A 19232-nucleotide genomic window follows, 5' to 3' on the forward strand; every position below is an offset into this window, starting at 1 on the left:
TGGAACAGTTACATGAGATAAGCCAAGCTCAGAAAGACAAGGATCATATGTTTTTGCTCATATGTGGAAACAAAGAGATAAAAAATAGTAAGTCAGGATCGTAAAAGGGCAAGTATTGGAGGTGATCAGCAGGTGGGAAGAAGAGAGAAGGAGAGGCTGTCAGGAAGTAACTTATAGTTCTATACACACTACGCATACACATATACATGCGAAAACAGCATAATGGAACCCACTAAATCTCTTAAAAGGGAACAAGGGAGAGAGGGAAGTTAAAAAAGAGCAACATAGATGGGATGAATTCAATTAAAGTATTATATATGTATATATATTTTTTCACAATGAAACCTCTTTGTATAGTCATGCCAATAAAGATGGTGAATGTCATCAAGCTTTATTATATGTATATATAGAAAGATAATGAAACTCCTTTGTATAATTAATGTAGGCTAATAAAAAATGAGTTGAAGCAAAAGAAAAAAATTGACCCCTCAATTACACAGCTGTTCTAAACCTGGCATGGTGCCATACCTCTTATAATGCCAGCACTTTAGAGGCTGAGGGAGGAAGATCCCTAGTTCAAAGGCCAGCCTGAGCTACATAGCAAGGTGTTGTCTCAAGAAAATAAAAAATTTAAACCTATTTAGTGCAGTTCACATTTCACTATGCTACAGATTTTTGGCACAGACACACTCTGAAACAAGCAATGTCTTCTTGCAGCTTTTTTTTTTTTAGTTGGTAGTGGGGCTTGAACTCAGGGCCTGGGCACTGTCCCTGAGCTCTTTTGCTCAAGGCTAGCACTCTACCACTTTGAGCCACAGCACCACTTCCAAGCAATGTCTTCTTAAAGCCTCTAGACATTCTGTTATGAAGTGTCTCTTTAGGAGAAAGCACATTTAGTAAGAAATAAAGGTGAAGAAAAACTAGGGAGGCAGAGAAAGAGATACCCTCAGATATACTGATGTATATGCATGAGGAGAAAAAGTACAAGATGTAAAAAAGAAGGGAAAAGATGCTGACACATTGACTGGAACCAACAGAGCAAGAACCAGGCAAGTAGGTGTGGGTTAGTAGGTATGAGTTGATTCTCACCCAGGATGTGGTACTCCAACTTCCCATTGGCTCCTATGTCTGGGTCAGAGGCCCGTAGTGTGGTAAGAGTCTGGGGATCTTGGCCCTCTGGCACTTCCAGAGAAAGGTGGGCATTCCCAAAGGTCGGAGCATGGTCATTCTCATCTTCCACAGTCACACGTACTGTGACATGAGTTAACAAGGGGGGTGAGCCTCTGTCCCGGGCATATACTGTAAGGAAGGAAAATTAATGAGGTTCAGTCTGACTTCACAGTGCTTACATATGTTCACAGATACACATGCAAGCTAGAAAACATCTATCTTGCCACATATTCCAGGCACGTATGTGTACACATATAACATGTGTACATATAGGAAGCTGTTCTTTTCCCTTCCATCTCCTCTGCTTGGTACATGCAAGATTTATCTCCTATTACTAGTGAAACTGAAAAGACATGCCAAGTTCCTGGCTTGCCAGTGCCAAGCTATGTTAGTTTGAGCAAGTTACTTCACTTCTCTGATACTCATATCAAAATGTTCCTGTTAAGTGATTGCAGTATAATCTAAAGGAGGCCTGGAGGGCATAGCTGTGATAATAGGCATTTGATATTCTGTATGTCACAGTAAGGACAATTCAGAAGTCAGCTCACTTTTCACCTTATCTAACTCTTGTCTCCCCATAGGGTCTACAAATACCACATAAGCTGTGCTATACTAGACGGAACTTGCAGAAGACAGTACTTTGGATGTTCTACCCATGTTTTGCAACACTTCTGGCTCTTTGTCATCTTGTTAAAGTGTACCTGTCAAGTTGATTTCCTCTTGTTCCTCCCGATCCAGGGCTCGGAGAGTCGTGAGAACTCCAGTGTTAGGGTCCAGAGAGAAGCTTTCGCCAGAAACACCTCCATAAGTGACTTGCCCATTGGCCCCTGAGAAGGGGCAGCATGGGGAGTGATCAGAGGGTAAACACACCCTGCAATCCTCTGTCTACCCCTCTTACAATTCATGCCGCCCTCCCCCCCCCCCCCCACCAAGGTCTTACCCAGGTCAGGGTCAGTTGCCTGCAGAGTGAGCAGAGATGTGCCAGGGGGGCTGTTCTCACGCAAGATGACGCTGTACTCCTGCTGCTGGAAAGTGGGCGCCTCATCGTTGACATCAATGATGCTGACAGTCAGGAGCTGGGTGGATGAGCGAGGCGGGGAACCGTGGTCCGAGGCCACGATGGTCAGGATGTGCTCAGCTCGCTGCTCTCGGTCCAAGGGCCGCACCACGGACAGGGCTCCTAGGTGAGGAATAAGGCAGCTTAGCTGGTAGCAACCTCAGCACTCCCTGCATCTCGGCATCCACCGCGCGTGCGCGTCCCTGGCCCCCGGTGGGGGGGGGGGGGGCTCACCAGTGCTGGCGTGCAGCCGGAAGTGGCCGTCCCCTCCAGCGGCCAGGCGATAGGACACGCGCGCGGCCTCCCCCAGGTCTGGGTCTCTGGCCACCACGTGCAGTGTGGTGGGCCCGGGCGGCTGGTCCTCCGGGAGGCGCACGCGGGAGGGCGAGGCGAACACCGGTGCGTTGTCATTTTCGTCCGTCACGAAGACGCGTGCGGAGACGCGAGCTGCGCGGCGGCGACTGGCATTGGTGGGCCGGTCGGTGGCTTCCACGAGCAGCAGCAGCGCGGGCGTGGTCTCCCGGTCGAGGCCGCGCGGAGCGCTGAGCGCCCCGGTGCGCGCGTCCAAGCGAAGAGCCGGCACCGGCGGCTCCTGGCGGAGCAGGCGGTAGCGCACCTCGCTGTTGGGGCCCGGGCCGTCGGCGTCCGACGCGCGGAACGTGTACAGCGCCGCGCCGGGCTCAGGGTTCTCCGGTAGCGCCAGCGCCAGCGGGTCGCGCGCGAAGGCCGGCGCGTGCTCGTTCTCGTCCTGCACGCGCACCTGCACGCGCAGCAGCCGCGCGCCCGCGCCTCCCGGCCCCTCGGCGCGCACCGTGAGCGCGCGCCAAGCGGGGCCGGCCTCGAAGTCCAAAGGCCGCGCCAGGTACAAACGCCCGGAGGTCGCATCCAGCGCGAAGGTGCCCTCGGGGTCGGCGCCCCCTACGAGGGTGTAGGTGAGTGCGCCCACCCCAGGAGGCTCTGGAGGTGCCACGGAGCCCAACAGGGATCCGGGCTGAAGCCCCTCGACTGCTGTCACAGTCAGCACGACGGGTACTGGAGCTGCCGGGTCAGGCTCTGCCAGATCGGGCGGTGGCTCGGCCACGCGAGCAGAGGGGAGCACCTGTTGTGGACCAGAGAGGGAGGAGGGATTCAGGAGGACCCCCGGTAAGACTAGCCTGAGAAGGCCCATGGACCAACACAAGAGGGGCGCGCTAATGAATGGAGCAGCAGCTAGAAGAACAGGCATACCTGCACCAGCAGCTGGAGGCTGGCACTCCGAGGAGGGCTGCCTTGGTCCTGGGCACTCAGGGTCAGCACGTAGTGGGGCCGCTCTGCGCGGATCAGGGATGCTGCAGTAAGCAGTTCTCCAGAGTGAGGGTGCAGAGAGAAGAGCTCCGAGCCAGGACCTGGGGACAGGTAGAAGAAGGAGGAGGGTTTGCCTCTCAGAGCTGAGAAGGCCATGAAAGCACAGTGTTCACCCAACCGCTCCCTTTTCCTTACCACCCCTGTCCCCATACCAGTTAGCATGTAAAGGATGGTCCCATTCTCCCCCTCATCCGGATCCTTGGCCTGAAGTGTTGTCACTGGTGTTCCTGGGGGCACACGATCTGGTACCTATGGCGACACAACTCTCACAGTCATCTCCTTTCTATGCTTCTGAAGACAATTCTGAATCCAATACCCCTCACTTGTGTGTAGGTAGAGTTTTTCTTTTTGCTCACACCTGTTCCAGAAGGCAGTCTCTCTTACCTACACCTAGAGTTCCACAGGGAGATGGCCCCTCCCACTCACATTTCAGGGCAGAGTCCTGCCACTTCACCTACCTGTACAGGAAGCCCCCCACCAGCAGCCCCGGAAGCCTGCAGGAAGGTGGGACTGTTGTCATTGAGGTCGAGCACCGCAATGTGCACTGTGCCTGTGGTGCTTCGCGGAGGGCTCCCGGCATCCTGCACTAGCACCGGGAGCTGGTAACTGCTCTGCTGCTCTCGGTCCAGGGTTTGGAGTGTGGTCACTTCTCCTGAGAGTGCAGGATGGAGATCATGATGAGCTGTTTAGCAATGCAGAGCCTGAAGACTACAGGTAAGGAGCTAGAGTTGGGCAGGGTAGGAGCGAATGCCAGGGCTAAACCTCAGGCTAAGTCCTGGTCATCATAGCTAGGATGTGGGCTAGGGGCTAGAGATCCTATCTGAGTGTTCACCAGTCTGGGGATGAGCCTGATGGTTCTTAGAATTTGGGTCCCAGTGCTGCTTACCAGTCTGAGGGTGGATGCGGAAGGCTTTGTTGTCTTCTGACAGCGGTTGCAGGCTGTAGGTCAGACGCCCATTAGGTCCAGAGTCTCGGTCAGTGGCAAAGACCCGGCCTACACTGGTCCCAGGAGGCTGGTTCTCAGCCACAGCCAGGAAGGTGGGATCTTCAGACAAGCGGGGACTGTGATCATTCTGGTTGAGGATGTTGACCCTCACTGTGGCTGTGGCTGTCTGTTGCCCTAACTCAGCTTTGGACCCGGATACAGCCATTACCTTCAGTGTATATAACTCCTGGGACTCGCGGTCCAGGGCTGCCCGTAACCAGAGCCACCCACTCTGTGATTCGAGGTCAAAGGGGCTTCTGGCTCCATCTGCTGCAAGGTGATAGGTGACAGGGCTCCCATCTGGTGCCTGGGCCTGTACTTGCAAGACCTGGGCTCCAGGGGTGGTTCCTGAGGGCAGATCCACACGGTAGCTAGGACTGTCAAATCGGGGAGCTAGTCCATGGTTCTCCAAATCCTGGACCACAACCCGAAGTCGAAAGTGGCTGGTGCGTGGTGGGGAACCCCCATCCCGTGCCTCTAGCTCCAGTTCATGATCTGGCCTCCCTGGAGGCCCCAGAGGTCCTGTAAGCCGTACATGGCCTGTAGTGGGGTCCACGGTGAAAGCCCCATCCCCTCCAGCAAGCAGGGTAAAGGTGATTCGGCTGTTAACTCCCGAGTCGGGGTCCACAGCCCGCAGTGTGTAGATGGGAGTTCCTGGAGCAGTGTTGGGTGGCAGTAATACAGTGTCTTCAGGTGCAGGGAAAGCAGGGGAGTTGTCATTCACATCGTCCAGCATCACACGCACCCGAGCTATGGCATAAGCTGGGGGCACCCCACTGCCTGCTCGCACCTCCAGCTCCAACACCGGTCCCAGAAGCTCCCGGTCCAGAGGGCGAAGAGTTTTTAACAGTCCTGAGGTCATATCTAGGGAGAAGAGTCCCCGGGGATCTCCAGCTGATAGGGCGAGGGTCACGGGCCCCGAGCGACCTAGGGAAGAGGACAGAAGGATGAGAGAAGTGGTATGGGAGCACCTATTGATTTAGTGCTCAGACTCTGATCCCAAGAAGGGCTGGGGGGAGGGGGGTTAACACGTGTGACTTGCAAAGTATTAGGAGGGAGGTAGCTGTTGGCAGGGAAGTTTGTTAGCACTGTGGTGGCATTCAGGGACCATAGTGTTCTGTATTGGGGATACCTGTCATGTGACACTCTAGGGTACCCTGAGACGGTGCTGGGGGACTATAATGGGGGACCTATACCTGGTGGGTTGCGTGCCTGGACTATGCCCACACTGGTGCCTGGTGCCACATCTTCTGGCACAGAAAAAACATACTGTAGTTGATCAAATATTGGTGGTGTGGGAGTTCCAGGCACAATGCTGATGTTGACTCGGGCGCTGGGTTCAGCCTTCAGGCCACCTCCATCCTGAGCCCCGATCTCCAGCTGCACTACAGAATTAGCCCGTCTGGTCAAGGGCCAGGCTACAGTCAGAAGCCCTAGAAATGGGATAGAAACAGAGATACATAAGGAAAGAATAGGGAATGATTATGGAAGGGACACACAATATATCACTGAGACTGGGTGAGGGTGGGGGTGAAGGCTGAGAATAGGTCCTGGGAAAGAGAGGATCCTCACCTGAGTGCTCATCCAAGGCGAAGAGCGGGGGGCTATTGCCCGCTAGGATGTGGTAGGAGAGTCGTCCATGGGGTCCCTGGTCAGGGTCATGGGCACGTACCCTCAGCACAGCTGTGCCTGGTGAGCTCTGGACACTCAGACTGGCAGCGTACTCGCGTGGATAAAACTGAGGTGGGTTGTCATTTTCATCCGACACAAACACTTTCACATATACCATGGACTTGAGTCCTCCCTGGTGGGACATGCAGCCCTAGGTCAGATGGACTTGCCTGGTCCTGGTGACAGTGCTAACCCCAGTGTCCCTGCCCGATATCTACTCACCCCATCCACGGCCGTCACTGTAAAGTCAAAGCTGGAGGGGCCCTGGTCACGATCCAGGATCCGGGTGGTACACACATCACCACTGTGGGCATCAATGCGAAATGGGGGAGACCCAGAAGCTCCAAGTCCAGCACCCAAGGAATAGGAGAGGAGGCCAAATGGGCCACTATCAGCATCTGTGGCAGTCACCTGAGGAGAGGCCGGGTGAATAATTGCCCTTCTTTTTCCAGAAAAAGCAGAGCAACGAGGTAATGAGAAAGAGTAGCTGGTGCTGAGGGGTGGCTCATGCTTGTAATCCCAGCCACGGGGGAAGTAGAGATTGCAAGGCTAGAGATTCCAGGCCTCTCTGGACAATAAGTTGGCAAGATTCGATCTCATAAAGCAAGCCAGGCATGGTCCAAGCTATGTGGGAGGTAGGATGGTGGCTAGCCCCCAGGTAAAAACATGAGATCCTACCCCCAAAATAACTAAAAGAAAAAGAAGGATTGGGAACACAGCTCAAGTGGTAGAATGCCTGCCTAGCATTTACAAGGCCCTGAGTTCAAATCCCAGTTACATGGCCAAAGAGACAAAGACAGAATAAAAAAGCACCTGGTACCCAGAGTCCCTGAGTGGTGAACATATGGATGGAACAAGTGGGACTTGGACCAAAATCCAATCCAAGCCCAGAACCCACCCAAGAATCTCTGGTCATAGCTTTGTAAAACATAGTCACTACATAACCTTGTTTGATGTGTTTGTGTTTAAAGATGTATTATTTGATACACACTGTAGATTCATTAAGTTGAACTAACAGTAACTGACAGTAACTTACGCCTGAATGAATCTCATCTAAGAAATGTATTTTTTTTTCTGCACACACCACAACCTGAATGTGCATCAGACAGTTCTCCAGTATTGAAGTTGGGGACTGTTTTAAATAGTTAAAATCAGGGCTGGGAATATGGCCTAGTGGTAGAGTGCTTGCCTTGCATTCATGAAGCCCTGGGTTCGATTCCTCAGCACCACCTATATAGAAAAGGTCAGAAGTGGCGCTGTGGCTCAAGCGGAAGAGTGGTAGCCTTGAGCAAAAAGAAGCCAGGGACAGTGCTCAGGCCCTGAGTTCAAGCCCCAGGACTGGCAAAAATAAATAAATAAATAAATAAATGGTAAAAAAAAATCACCAACAAAATGCACAAAAATGAAAGGAAAAAAACCCCCAATCTCCCCAGAACTCAGAATGTGACATTAAACAGACTTCAAAAAGGACACTTGTTGGGCTGGAGATATAGCCTAGTGGCAAGAGTGCCTGCCTCGGATACACGAGGCCCTAGGTTCGATTCCCCAGCACCACATATACAGAAAACGGCCAGAAGTGGCGCTGTGGCTCAAGTGGCGGAGTGCTAGCCTTGAGCGGGAAGAAGCCAGGGACAGTGCTCAGGCCCTGAGTCCAAGGCTCAGGACTGGCCAAAAAAAAAAAAAAAAGGACACTTGTTCACTCTATCAGGGCTCAGAAAAAAAAAACACAACATTGTGCTTTTTCACTTCAGTACATATGAAGTAACTTAAAACTTTCATATCTCTGTACATGTCTGGGAATGGCTACCACAGTGCTGCAATGATCAACCTGGGATTACAAATAAATTATAGAAAGTAATTTGCTAACAACAAAATCCTAAAGATTGTACTATATTTTTTTTCCCGTGGATTAAGTCTCAATCACCTCAGGCAGAGAACTGCCTGAACAACAGAAGTACTGAGAATGATTTAGACTGATGTTATAGCTCTAAGGCCAGGGCCCTGTCCCTGAGCTTTTGCGTTCAAGGCCAGAGTTCTACCACTTGGGCCACAGCTCCACTAACAGCTTTTTATTCTTTGCTGGTTAATTGGAGGTAAGTGTCATACAGACTTTCCTGCCTGGGCTGGCTTTGAATTGAGATCCTCAGATCGCAGACTCCTGAGTATTTAGGATTACAGGCGTGAGCTTTAAGCCAGGCTTTGTCTTTATGTAATGCTGGCACTGAACTTACAATCATCCCACCTCAGCCTCCTGGTTGCTGAGATAATGGGCATGCATCACCTTACAACGACTCAGCTTATAGGTCCCATCTTTGTTGAGTTGAATCATTACTGATCACTATAGGGTCTGCTCTATGGAATTACAGGTATGGCTCCACCTTTAGCCTAGAATAGGGCTAGGTACCCACACAGTAGGTGCTCTATACTTATGTGTTCATTGAGTAAATGGACCGTTCTGATCCCCCTGCTTTGCAACAACACTTTCTTTCATACTCTTTTCTACATTGGTTGCACAGTAGGCTCTCAATAGTGGGTTAGCTGGTGGCTGACTGCTGTAGGCTGTGACAAAGTGCTCTTTGTGGATAGATGGACCTCAGGGTCATGATACATTGCAAGAGGAAGCTGCAGAGTTCCCATTCTCAGCCAGAAAATGTGCTCAGAGAGAAAGCTAGCCAAGGATTTCTGACTGTTGCCCAGGCCCTCAACAGAAGTGATCTGTGCCATTGTTTACCCTCCTGAGAGACATTAAGACCCTGCGATGGCTGAACCCTGGAAACAGCTCCGCTCTAACTCATTACTGTGGCCGTGGGCCCGGATTTCCCAGGAGACAGACTTCCCCCTGCGTCCATTCCTGTGAGCATCAGCACATCTGCAGCTCCATTTCTAGAAACAGGGAAAGACCTTTGCCCTCTGACTCATTTCAGGAAGAAAGCAATAAACAATGGTCAGGAAAGTTGTCAGAAAGTGACCCCAAAATACATATGGCCTATTGACTGGAAATGACCAAGTCTGAAGTGAATTTTCTGACCTACACAACTCCTGCTCTAAGATTTCATTGCAAAAGCATAGACAGCAGGTTCTCAGCTCAGTCCAACTCGGCCACTGCCTCATCCATGCTGCCCCAAACCAGTAAGGAACCTCACCCCTCTTTTCTTGTCCTTACCCAACTGCTGGTTCACATGAGGTGGGATATTTCGAGGAGAAACGAAAGACCTTGTGAACTCTCTAACATTTCAATCCGACACTAAACTTACTATATCTACCCATCGCAACCATTCCAAGTACACCTCCTACTTTGACTTCCTGACACTACCAATTCCTGTTTCTCCCCTTTCACTGCTCCGCCCCTCACCTCCCCCGCCCCCATGCCAGGGTCACTCCTATCTATTCTTACTGATTGCTTTTACATATTGTTGCTCCCTAGAATCTCTCTATGGCCTCTTCTCACCCCAACAGGGGTGGGGAACGTCCAGCCTGTGGGTCATATAAGGCCTGCAAAATCATTTGGTCTGATCCTGCCAAGCCAACCGCAGGCGGGACTCGAAATTAAGTAAATCTAGGAGCTTTTTTTCTTAGCAACGTAAACATCAACATTAGCTGACGTCACACGCCAAAATGGCTCTTGGCAGAGAAAAGGTTCTTCATTCCCTGCCTTACATTTTCTCAGGGCCCTCTCTCTCTCTCTCTCTCTCTCTCTCTCTCTCTCTCTCTCTCTCTCTCTTCCCTAGCTTCAGCCATCACCTACACCTTTTGCCCTGGAGCACTCTCCTAAGCTGCAAGCCTGTATAACCTGTGTATCTAGACACTTGGATGCCCCACAACTACTTTAAATCCGACATGTGCAAACAAAACTTCCCAAACCTACGCTAATGACTCTTCCATTCACTTAGTTGCTCAAGCCAGCTATCAGCTGTCTTTCTTCACCTGATATATCAACCTACTAGGGACTCAGTGAGCCCTCAGTCTTTCCTATTTGTCTATTTATCTCTGTTGTCATTGTCACCATCCTGATCAAGATCTGAGTCATCTCTCCCTGCATTATTGTAATTATCTTTTCACAGGTGTCTGACCTCAACCTATACTCTACACCAAGGCTTCTCGCCCTTGTGTGTGTGTGTGTGTGTGTGTGTGTGTGTGTGTGTGTGTGTGTGGTAATGAAGCTTGAACTCAGGGTCTGGCTGCTGTGCCTTAACTTTTTCTGCTCAAGGCTGGTGCTCTACCACTTGAGCCACAGCTCCATTTCCAGCTTTGTGATGGTTAACTGGAGATAAGAGTTTCATGGACCTTCCTGTCCAGGCTGGCTTTGAACTTCAGTCCTCATATCTCAGCCTCCTGAATAGCTAAGATTACAGGCATGAGTCACCGGGGCCCAGCATCTTGGAACTTTTAGTATTTTGAATCAGATAACTTGTTAGTGTAGTTACTATTATGTGTGCTATATGATAATTAACTACATCTCTGGCTTCTACCCACTAGAGGCAGTAGTACTCCACTAGTCATAACAATTAAAAAAAATGTCTCTAAGCATGGATAAATGTCTCTTCTGCAGGGCAAAATTGTCCCCAATTGCGTATCCTTGCTCTATACTGACTTGGGATTTGGGAAACCAACTCTGATCATTTTATTTCTGTACTTAAAAACCTGAATAATCCCTGTAGAAAAAGCCCAAACTCCTTGGATTGGCTCTTGCAGTCACATCTTCTACTCTCTCATCTTATGCTCCAGAGATACTGAGCTACTTATAGTCCCTTGAACAATGGTGGCTCCCCTCTTCTCCCCCGCCCCTGCTCCCCCCTCTCGGCTTGGAACCCTTTTCTTTCCTGATTTTCTGGTACTCCATAAACTCCTGCTCCGTCTTCAAGGTATTCAGCTCAAGGGTCCTTTCCTTTGGGAAAACAGGACTAGGGGTGTGCCTCAAGTGGTAGAACACCTGCTTAGCAGGCAGTGGCCCTGATTTCAAACCCCAGAACTGGCACACAAAAAAATTATACTGCTTATATCTCCATCATGGAAGGTTTCTTTTTCTTTTCTTTCTTTCTTTTTTTTTTGCCAGTCCTTGGGCTTGGGACTCAGGGCCTGAGCACTGTCCCTGGCTTCTTTTTGCTCAAGGCTAGCACTCTAGCTCTTGAGCCACAGCGCCACTTCTGGCTTTTTCTGTTAATACAGTGCTGAGGAATCGAGCACTCTACCACTAAGCCACATTCCCAGTCCCATGGAAGTAAACTTTCTTTGCAAGTGAATCTCCCCTCTAGACTATAAATTACATGAGGTGAGGGCTGGGATTTGATTCATTTGCTTTGTATTTTGTATGCATAATATAGTTGCTAGAACATGGTAGACAATACATATACAGTGACTTGATGAAATGTTAAGAAGCAGTAACAGTTATGAACCCCCAGCAGTCATTTGACCCCTTCCTCTCCCTCCATGGTTACTAATGGTAAGATCTCCAGGAAACCACCTGGAGCACTTCTCTCTTGCTTCAGGAACTGGTGAGGAGGGAAGAAATTTGGAAGCAATAACCCAGTGGCCCTGGCCAAGCGGGAGCATAAACACATGGGAGAGTGGGTGGCGGGAGCCAGACAGCAGCAGGCAAGCAACTTTCCAGAGTCTGGCCAGCAGACAAGGGGTCAGCCAGGCCCAGGCACTAGCCTTGGAGTCTGAGCCAATAGGCGGCCCCTGAGGGGATTCTGAGGAGTCTGGAAGCTTCCCGGCCTGCAGTCTTTTCTCTGCAGCTATACTTTGTGGTGTAGCCAAAGCATTTTTTTTTCCAAAAGCCACATCCCTGCCCATGGTACTATATCTAGGGCCTACTCACCTGCAGGAAACAGGTTCCAGGCTGAGTGCCCTCCGGCAATGAGGCATTGTAGAAAGTTCTCTGGAACTGGGGCTCATTATCATTCACGTCTTGCAGGGCCACACTAACGGTGGCCGAGGAGGCTAATGGGGGAAGGCCGCCATCTGTGGCTACCACAATCAGCTGTGGCTGAGGTTCCAACTCATAGTCCAGAGAGGCAGCAGTGGTGATAATGCCTGAAGTGGGGTCGACGGAGAACCAGTGAGTGTGAGTGCCAGGAGCCAAGCTATAGGTCACTTGACCATTAGAACCTTGGTCAGGATCCCGGGCTGTCACCCGTACCACAAAGCTGCCAGGCAGTGCAACTTCAGGCAGGGCTTCGGGCCGGTAGAGCTGGCGGTCGAAGGCAGGAGCATTGTCATTGACATCGGTGACGTGCAGCACAAAGGCAGCTTCGGCCCTCAGTGGGGGGGAGCCTGAGTCTGTGGCTGTAACCCGCAAGTTATACGCATCCCTCTCCTCCCGGTCGAGTCGCCGAGCCACACACACCAGGTAGATGACGCTGTCTTGCGTGCTAAGGGCAAAGTGGCCTTCGCCACCCTCCAAGGACACATTGACATGAGCAAAGTCACCGTCATCTGGGTCTGACACCGAGATGCGCGCAACAAGCTGTCCGGGTGGAGCGGCCTCAGACACGCGGGGAGAGCCATCTGCACTCAGGAAGATGACGGTCATGGAGGGTTGATTGTCATTGGCATCTCGCACATGCACAGTCACAAAGGCCGAGCCCAGCTCTGGGTGAGCTCCCCCATCCCGTGCCTGCACCACCAACTCATGGACCCGCCGTTGCTCAAAGTCCAGGGGCCTCTCTAGTCGCAGTAACCCCGTGTGTGCATCAATGGAGAAAGGCCCATCACCCTCGCTCTGCCTTCGGTTGATCTCATAAGTCACAGCCCCATTGGCACCGGCATCCGCATCAGATGCGAACACCTGCAGGACAGGACTTCCAGGGGCCAGGCTCTCTGACACTACAGCGTGGTAACGGCTCTGGTTAAAAGATGGGGCATGGTCATTGATGTCCAGGAGTGTCACGTCCAGCAGGGCTTGGGCCCTCCGGGGAGGAGAGCCACCATCGTAGGCCTCCAGCTGTAACATGTAGTGTGAGCGGTTCTCCCGGTCCAGCTCCCCAGTAACTACTAGCTCAGGTACTGGAGCCCCATCAGGACCAGGACGGGTCTCCAGCCGGAAGGTCTCTCCAGCCCCGTCACCAGACAGCGAATAGCCCTGGGTTCCTAGGCGGCCAGCGTCGGCATCACGAGCAGGCTCCAGTGGGTAGCGGGTGCCAAGAGCTGTGTGTTCAGGTATCTGCAGGGCAGCTCGAGCCTGCGGGAAGGCGGGGGCGTGGTCATTGATGTCAGCCACTCGAACTGTGACTTCCACGGTGGCCCCATCTGGAGTGACTGCTGTGAAGCGGTAGCGGTCCCGCCGCTCACGGTCTAATACACGGGCCGTACGGACAACCCCACTGTGTTCATCGATGGCCAGGTCTGTGCCCACACCGCTGCCCTCCTGGGCAGAGATGAAGTACATAGGAGGAGCTGCCATGCCCGCTGGAAGCCCTGCACTGATGTCCCCAATCAGTGTGCCTGCTGGCTGCTCCTCATCAATCTGCAGGTCCAGGCTTCCCGCCTGACCCCAGGCTCCTGGCAACCCAGCCCCTAGCAGCACCAGCAGGGGCAGCAGGAGAAGGGACCTGGAGCTCTTCATGCCAGGGCTGGAGGGCCCGATGCCCAGCTCCTTCTGCATGACAACGGCAGTCCAGCAGGAGCTCGGGCTCCAGCTCCAGGCCAGACTCTGGGCCCAGCTTGACTTCAGCCTTTGGATCAGGTCTGCCTTGGGCCCTCACTGCAGCTCAGGCTCCTTGATCTAGGGGAAAAGCAGAAGTAAAAAGGTCACCCTTGGGGAAGCATCTATAATCCAGAAGGACTGTGAAATAGGCCATACCTACACTCAGACATGTTCGGCCCTGGGGCCAGATACAGAATCTGTAACCTCAGCTACTTGGGAGGTGGAAATAAAAGAATGACATTTGTAGGTCAGCTGGAGGCCAGAATTAAAGGGAGAAGCATTAATGAGACTATCTTCAAAAACAAGCCAAGTGGGCTGGGGATATAGCCTAGTGGCAAGAGTGCCTGCCTCGGATACACAAGGCCCTAGGTTCGATTCCCCAGCACCACATATACAGAAAATGGCCAGAAGCGGCGCTGTGGCTCAAGTGGCAGAGTGCTAGCCTTGAGCGGGAAGAAGCCAGGGACAGTGCTCAGGCCCTGAGTCCAAGGCCCAGGACTGGCAAAAAAATAAATAAATAAAATAAAAAACAAGCCAAGTGTGGTGAAGCACACCGATAATCTCAGCTATGTGGAAGGCTGAGGCAGGATGACCTCAGCCCAAATTTAACCCGGAGCCAAAAGCAAGACTATCTGAAAAATAACTCAAAAAAAGGCTAAAGGAGGTTTGGCTCAAAGTATAGAGCATTTGCCTAGCAACCCCCAAATCCTAAGCTTATGTGCCAGTCTGCCAAGGCAGTAAGGAGACACGTTCAGCCTTCCATCAAGGTCCTTGTGTTGCCACACATACATCTCCACACACCTAGGCACCTGTGCTTCGGGACTTATCAGGGTCTCACCTCCAGTGTCTCCCGTGGCAAGTCCCCATGTCACAATGATAATTCTGCCTTCTATTTTTCAAGTCAGATGTCCATAAACTCCTTTCTAACTCTAGTCCAGTCTAGCCAGGCACTGGTGGTTCACACCTGCAATCCTAGCTATTCAGGAGGCTGAGATTTGAAGATTGTAGTTCAAAGCTAGCCAGAGTAGGGAAGTTCATGAGACTCTCATCTCCAGTTAACTAACAAAAGAGATGAAAGCGGAGCTGTGGCTCAAGTGGTAGACTATCAGCCTTGGGGAAAAAAAGCTCAGGGACAATGCCCAGGCCTTGAGTTCATGCCCCAGAACCAGCACACACACAAAATATGAACAGACCTCTCTTATTTTCATCTCATTGTGGACAAATACCCATTTCCAGCCTCATTAATCAAATACTTGGTAACCATGTCTGAATTTGTCAACCTTTTCCTCTGCTGGATACTTTGATCAGTATTTAAATATACTTAAGTATCTCTTATTATACACACCCACACACTTTACCCCTACTCCTCTGTCCATTCAACAACAGAGAAAGAGGCTGGGAATGTGGCCTAGTGGCAAGAGTGCTTGACTTGTATACTTGAAGACCTGGGTTCGATTCCCCAGCACCACATATATAGAAAACGGCCAGAGGTGGCGCTGTGGCTCAAGTGGCAGAGTGCTAGCCTTGAGCAAAAAGAAGCCAGGGACAGTGCTCAGGCCCTGAGTCCAAGGCCCAGGACTAGCAAAAACAAACAAACGAACAAACAAACAAAAAACAGCGAAAGAGAGAGAGAGAGAGAGATAAAGAAAACAGTGCCTAGCTTCATGAACGTAACAGGCAAGTTAACTGGACAAGTAGTCAGGCAAGTTAACTGGACAAGTAGTTACAAGTATGAAAGGGTTGTGAAGAGATGTACAGGAGAGCTTTTCTGAAGAAGTGATATTCAAGTTGAGAGGTAAATAGTGACTAGCTGTTGGCCAGGCAAATATGCCAAGACATGGGAGGTGTAGGGAAGACTAACTCTGGAAGAGTGATCAGAATTCGAAAGGGCCTAGAGGCCATTCTCAAAGAGAGCCTGTGAGTGCCTGGGGTGGGTTGGGAGCGCTGCACGTGAGGTGTAGTGCTAGGAACAGACTATAAACTGAGCCACACAAGTGTACTGAAGATCTGACATTACCCTAAGCGCAAATGGAAGCCATCAGAGCATCTGAAGAAGTGTCAGGTTATAGCATACATTTTGTGAGGACCACTGTCGCTGCCAATAAGAAACGGGCTTACAGATAGAACAGTGAGGAAGTAACTGTAAGAGTTCAAGGAATGACAGGGTTTGGGGGATGACTCGGATGTGCCATAGCAATAGAAATAGGGGAGAGAGGTAGGTAGGTCGGCTGAGGGTTGAGGTTGATCCCATTCACTTAATCTGTCAGTGGAGAGAACAATTGTGGTTTAGGAGGAGAGAAGGTTAACAAGGTAAGGTCAATGTACTTATCACATTTGCATCAAAATGATCTATCTCCCTCCCAGACAATTAGTGTTTGAAGGGATAAGTCTGGGCCTTATTCACCTTCATGTGTAGTATGGAGCATGGTGCATGATCAATACATTTTCAGAATGAAAAGATACATTAGTAGTATGAGATAAAAGCTCAAGGGAACGATCAGCCTTAAAGAGGAAGCATTCAGGCCCAGGCCGATGCCCGGTATGAAAGCAGCCCCTGCCCTCAAGCCATAGAGCTTCATAGTTTTCCCCGTTACTCAACCGGAGTCCCACCACTGCAAAATCCCCCAAGGGCACTGGGGTACTCTCTCTGTGGGCACATAAAGGCTCACACTCACAAAGGGAGTCCTACACCCAGCCCCACACATTTGAAACTCACAGATGTATTTTCAGTCAGACACACATGCAGATAGGCACACTCCACACACACACACACACACACACACACACACACACACACGAGAGAGAGAGAGAGAGAGAGAGAGAGAGAGAGAGAGAACGCTTACTGTAACACATATAAAACCAGTATCCATACAAACAAACACCTCTCCTCACTTGCACTGTTTTCACAGATGGCATAGTCACTCACTCACACAGAACTACACACACACTCCCCCCCACACACCCATTTCCTCATGGAAAGATACACACCCTTTGACACCGGCTTCACACACATATACACAGGCACAGGTCCCTCCCACATCCTCCCACACCCAGAGAAGCCACTGCTACATATGTGGACAAGGCAGGCACGCGCGCACACACTTGCAGACCCACCCACAAGCAGGCGTGCTCTCACACATGCTGCCGGGGCACTCGTGGTCAGCCCTGCGGCTGCAGCTGTGACCTCCAGGTCCCTAGGGCCTCTGTCTGGACTATGCCTCATCACTTCCTGCTCTGCGGCTTCCAGTTCCAAACTGGAACTCCAGACTCTCTCCGGAGACTGTCTCATCCCCTCTCCAGCCTCTTCTCAGGACCATCTCTCCCATCTGTTTGGTGTTTCTCCCTGCCTGTTCCCTAAGATTTGCTCCTCCTCCAAGTTCTCTTTCCTATTCAGCTCTGTCTCATCTGCTCTCCGTGCTGGCCAGCGAGCCCTGTTCAGGTCCTCTCTCTTTTCCTCAATCTGTTTGCCTCCTGCCCAGCTCCCACCTTTGTCACATCTCTTTTCCCAACAAGTTCTGCTACACGCTCTTGCTCTGTCCTCAGCCCTGTTACTTGGTCCTCTGCTTCCAGCCTGCTCTTCCCCCCATATCCCCACATCTGGGCCTCTGGAACCACAGCTGGTTCTCATTAGGAGGGGGAGGGGCAAGACTGTTCATTGGGGCCTGAAACGTGATGTCAATTCCCCACTCCTTCGTTAGCAGAGCCCCCCCTCCCGTCCCCAGCCTGTGTGTCTGTGATACCTGGGAACAGTGGGAAACACAAAAGAGGAAAGAGAGGTGGGCTGGGGAGGGGGAGGACACAGGGGGACACAAGGGAAATGGGGTGCTCTCCGGGAGGAAGTATAGGAGTGGCCTAGGAGAGGTACAGAAGGGGAAGCAGGCTAGGGGAGCTGGCACCGCCTAGGTCTCCTCCCTCAACTTCCTGTCCCAGGGCCAGTGAGGGGCAGGACCAGAAAGACAACAAGGCTGAGGAGGGGGGCTACAGAAGGCACAGGGGCTGTAAGAGGAGGAAGAGGCTAGCCTCAGTGTGTAAAGAGAGGTAAAGATACAAGGTTAGGCATTTTAAGAGACAGAGAGAGAGAAAGAGAAGCGAGAGTTCTGGTGGGAGGATGGCAGGGAGCAAAATTAAAGGGGAGTGAGTATGTAAAGCAGGGGAAAGAGTGAGTGGAGACAGAACAGCCAGACCCAGGGAGGTTGGGAAGAGGAGGAGCAGGAGCCAGAGCTGGAGGATGGGGAGGGGAGAGAAAAGGAGGAGGGTTGAAGAACTAGCTCTCTTGGCTATCCCTGGGGCAACCCCATGGGACAGTAGCCAGGGAAGTGCCAAGGCCTGGCTGTCTCTCCCAAGGATGCATTCCCAGGAGGTACTCCAGGAAGAGGTTGAGGACAGATGTGAGGAGGAAAAGAAAAAAATAAAGGCTCTATTTTCTGAGTTTTATGGTGTGCTGGGCCCTTTGCCAGGCAACTCACAGACAGTATCTCATTTAATCATCATAACAACCCTATGAGGAAGGAATCCCGGCTTCCATTTTCCAGTGAGGAAATTGAGGCTCAGAGTGAAACAATTTCCCTGAGTTAAAGCCGCCTTAATTTGATCTTAAGACTATGCACTCCATGCTGCCTGAGGTTTAGAGACAAGCGGCAAGATGGAGAGGAAGAAATTGCAGGAAAGCCACAGGGAAGATGGAAAGCAGGATGGAGGAGGCCCAAGGAAGGGTGAGAACCTGCAGGGAGTACCAGGTGTTAGTCATCTGTAAGAGTCCAGCTTAGCAGCAGCGAGACTGAGAAGACACGAGTACAAAAGATGGGAGGAGGTGAAGTGCACAGGACGTGGCCACGGACTCTTCAGGAAGTGTGAAAGAGTGGAGGAACTCCAGCCTCTAGACCATCTTCTGCAGTTCACAGCAAGCCCATTAGGATACTGCAAAGGAGAAGCCAATTTTGGGGGTGCCCTGTTGGGATCCTTACATGGAGATGTCACAGGCATAGATGGAAGCCCAGAGTTTAGGAGAGAGGACTGGTTTGGATATGTGGATTTGGACCAAGCACACTCGAGGTCACTGAAAGCCATGGTTTTGGAGACCTCCATCAGACCAGATGTGTAGAGTGAGAAGAGAGTGTAGTTGAGCATGCTGGAAATGGTGACATAAAAAGGGGAATCTGAGGAGACCTTTAATTCTTCTCTTGCCACTAGGCCATATACCCAGCCCTCTTTAATTCTTCTCAGAGGTGACTTCACAACTTTTTTTTTTTTTTTTTTTTGCCAGTCCTGGGCCTTGGACTCAGGGCCTGAGCACTGTCCCTGGCTTCTTTTTGCTCAAGGCTAGCACTCTGCCACTTGAGCCACAGCGCCACTTCTGGCCG

At 51.3% G+C, this 19232-nt stretch overlaps 1 protein-coding gene across 1 annotated transcript in view; it reads right to left on the reverse strand.

Annotated features, from left to right (window-relative positions):
- The window catches only part of Dchs1 (dachsous cadherin-related 1), a 34704-nt gene that overhangs the window by 7086 nt on the left and 8386 nt on the right, over window positions 1-19232 (reverse strand). Inside the window, exons 2-13 of the mRNA XM_048359441.1 lie at window positions 12046-13950; window positions 6450-6638; window positions 6129-6360; window positions 5753-5989; window positions 4458-5483; window positions 4030-4223; window positions 3724-3820; window positions 3455-3612; window positions 2462-3326; window positions 2111-2350; window positions 1872-1997; window positions 1090-1299 (exon numbers count right to left, since the gene is read on the reverse strand). Of these exons, the coding sequence (XP_048215398.1) occupies window positions 1090-1299; window positions 1872-1997; window positions 2111-2350; window positions 2462-3326; window positions 3455-3612; window positions 3724-3820; window positions 4030-4223; window positions 4458-5483; window positions 5753-5989; window positions 6129-6360; window positions 6450-6638; window positions 12046-13830 (5359 nt within the window). The 5' untranslated portion in view covers window positions 13831-13950. The remainder of the gene's footprint in view (window positions 1-1089; window positions 1300-1871; window positions 1998-2110; window positions 2351-2461; window positions 3327-3454; window positions 3613-3723; window positions 3821-4029; window positions 4224-4457; window positions 5484-5752; window positions 5990-6128; window positions 6361-6449; window positions 6639-12045; window positions 13951-19232) is intronic.

This window comes from Perognathus longimembris, chromosome 13 (assembly GCF_023159225.1).
Source record: "Perognathus longimembris pacificus isolate PPM17 chromosome 13, ASM2315922v1, whole genome shotgun sequence".
NCBI classification, from domain to species: Eukaryota; Metazoa; Chordata; class Mammalia; order Rodentia; family Heteromyidae; genus Perognathus; species Perognathus longimembris.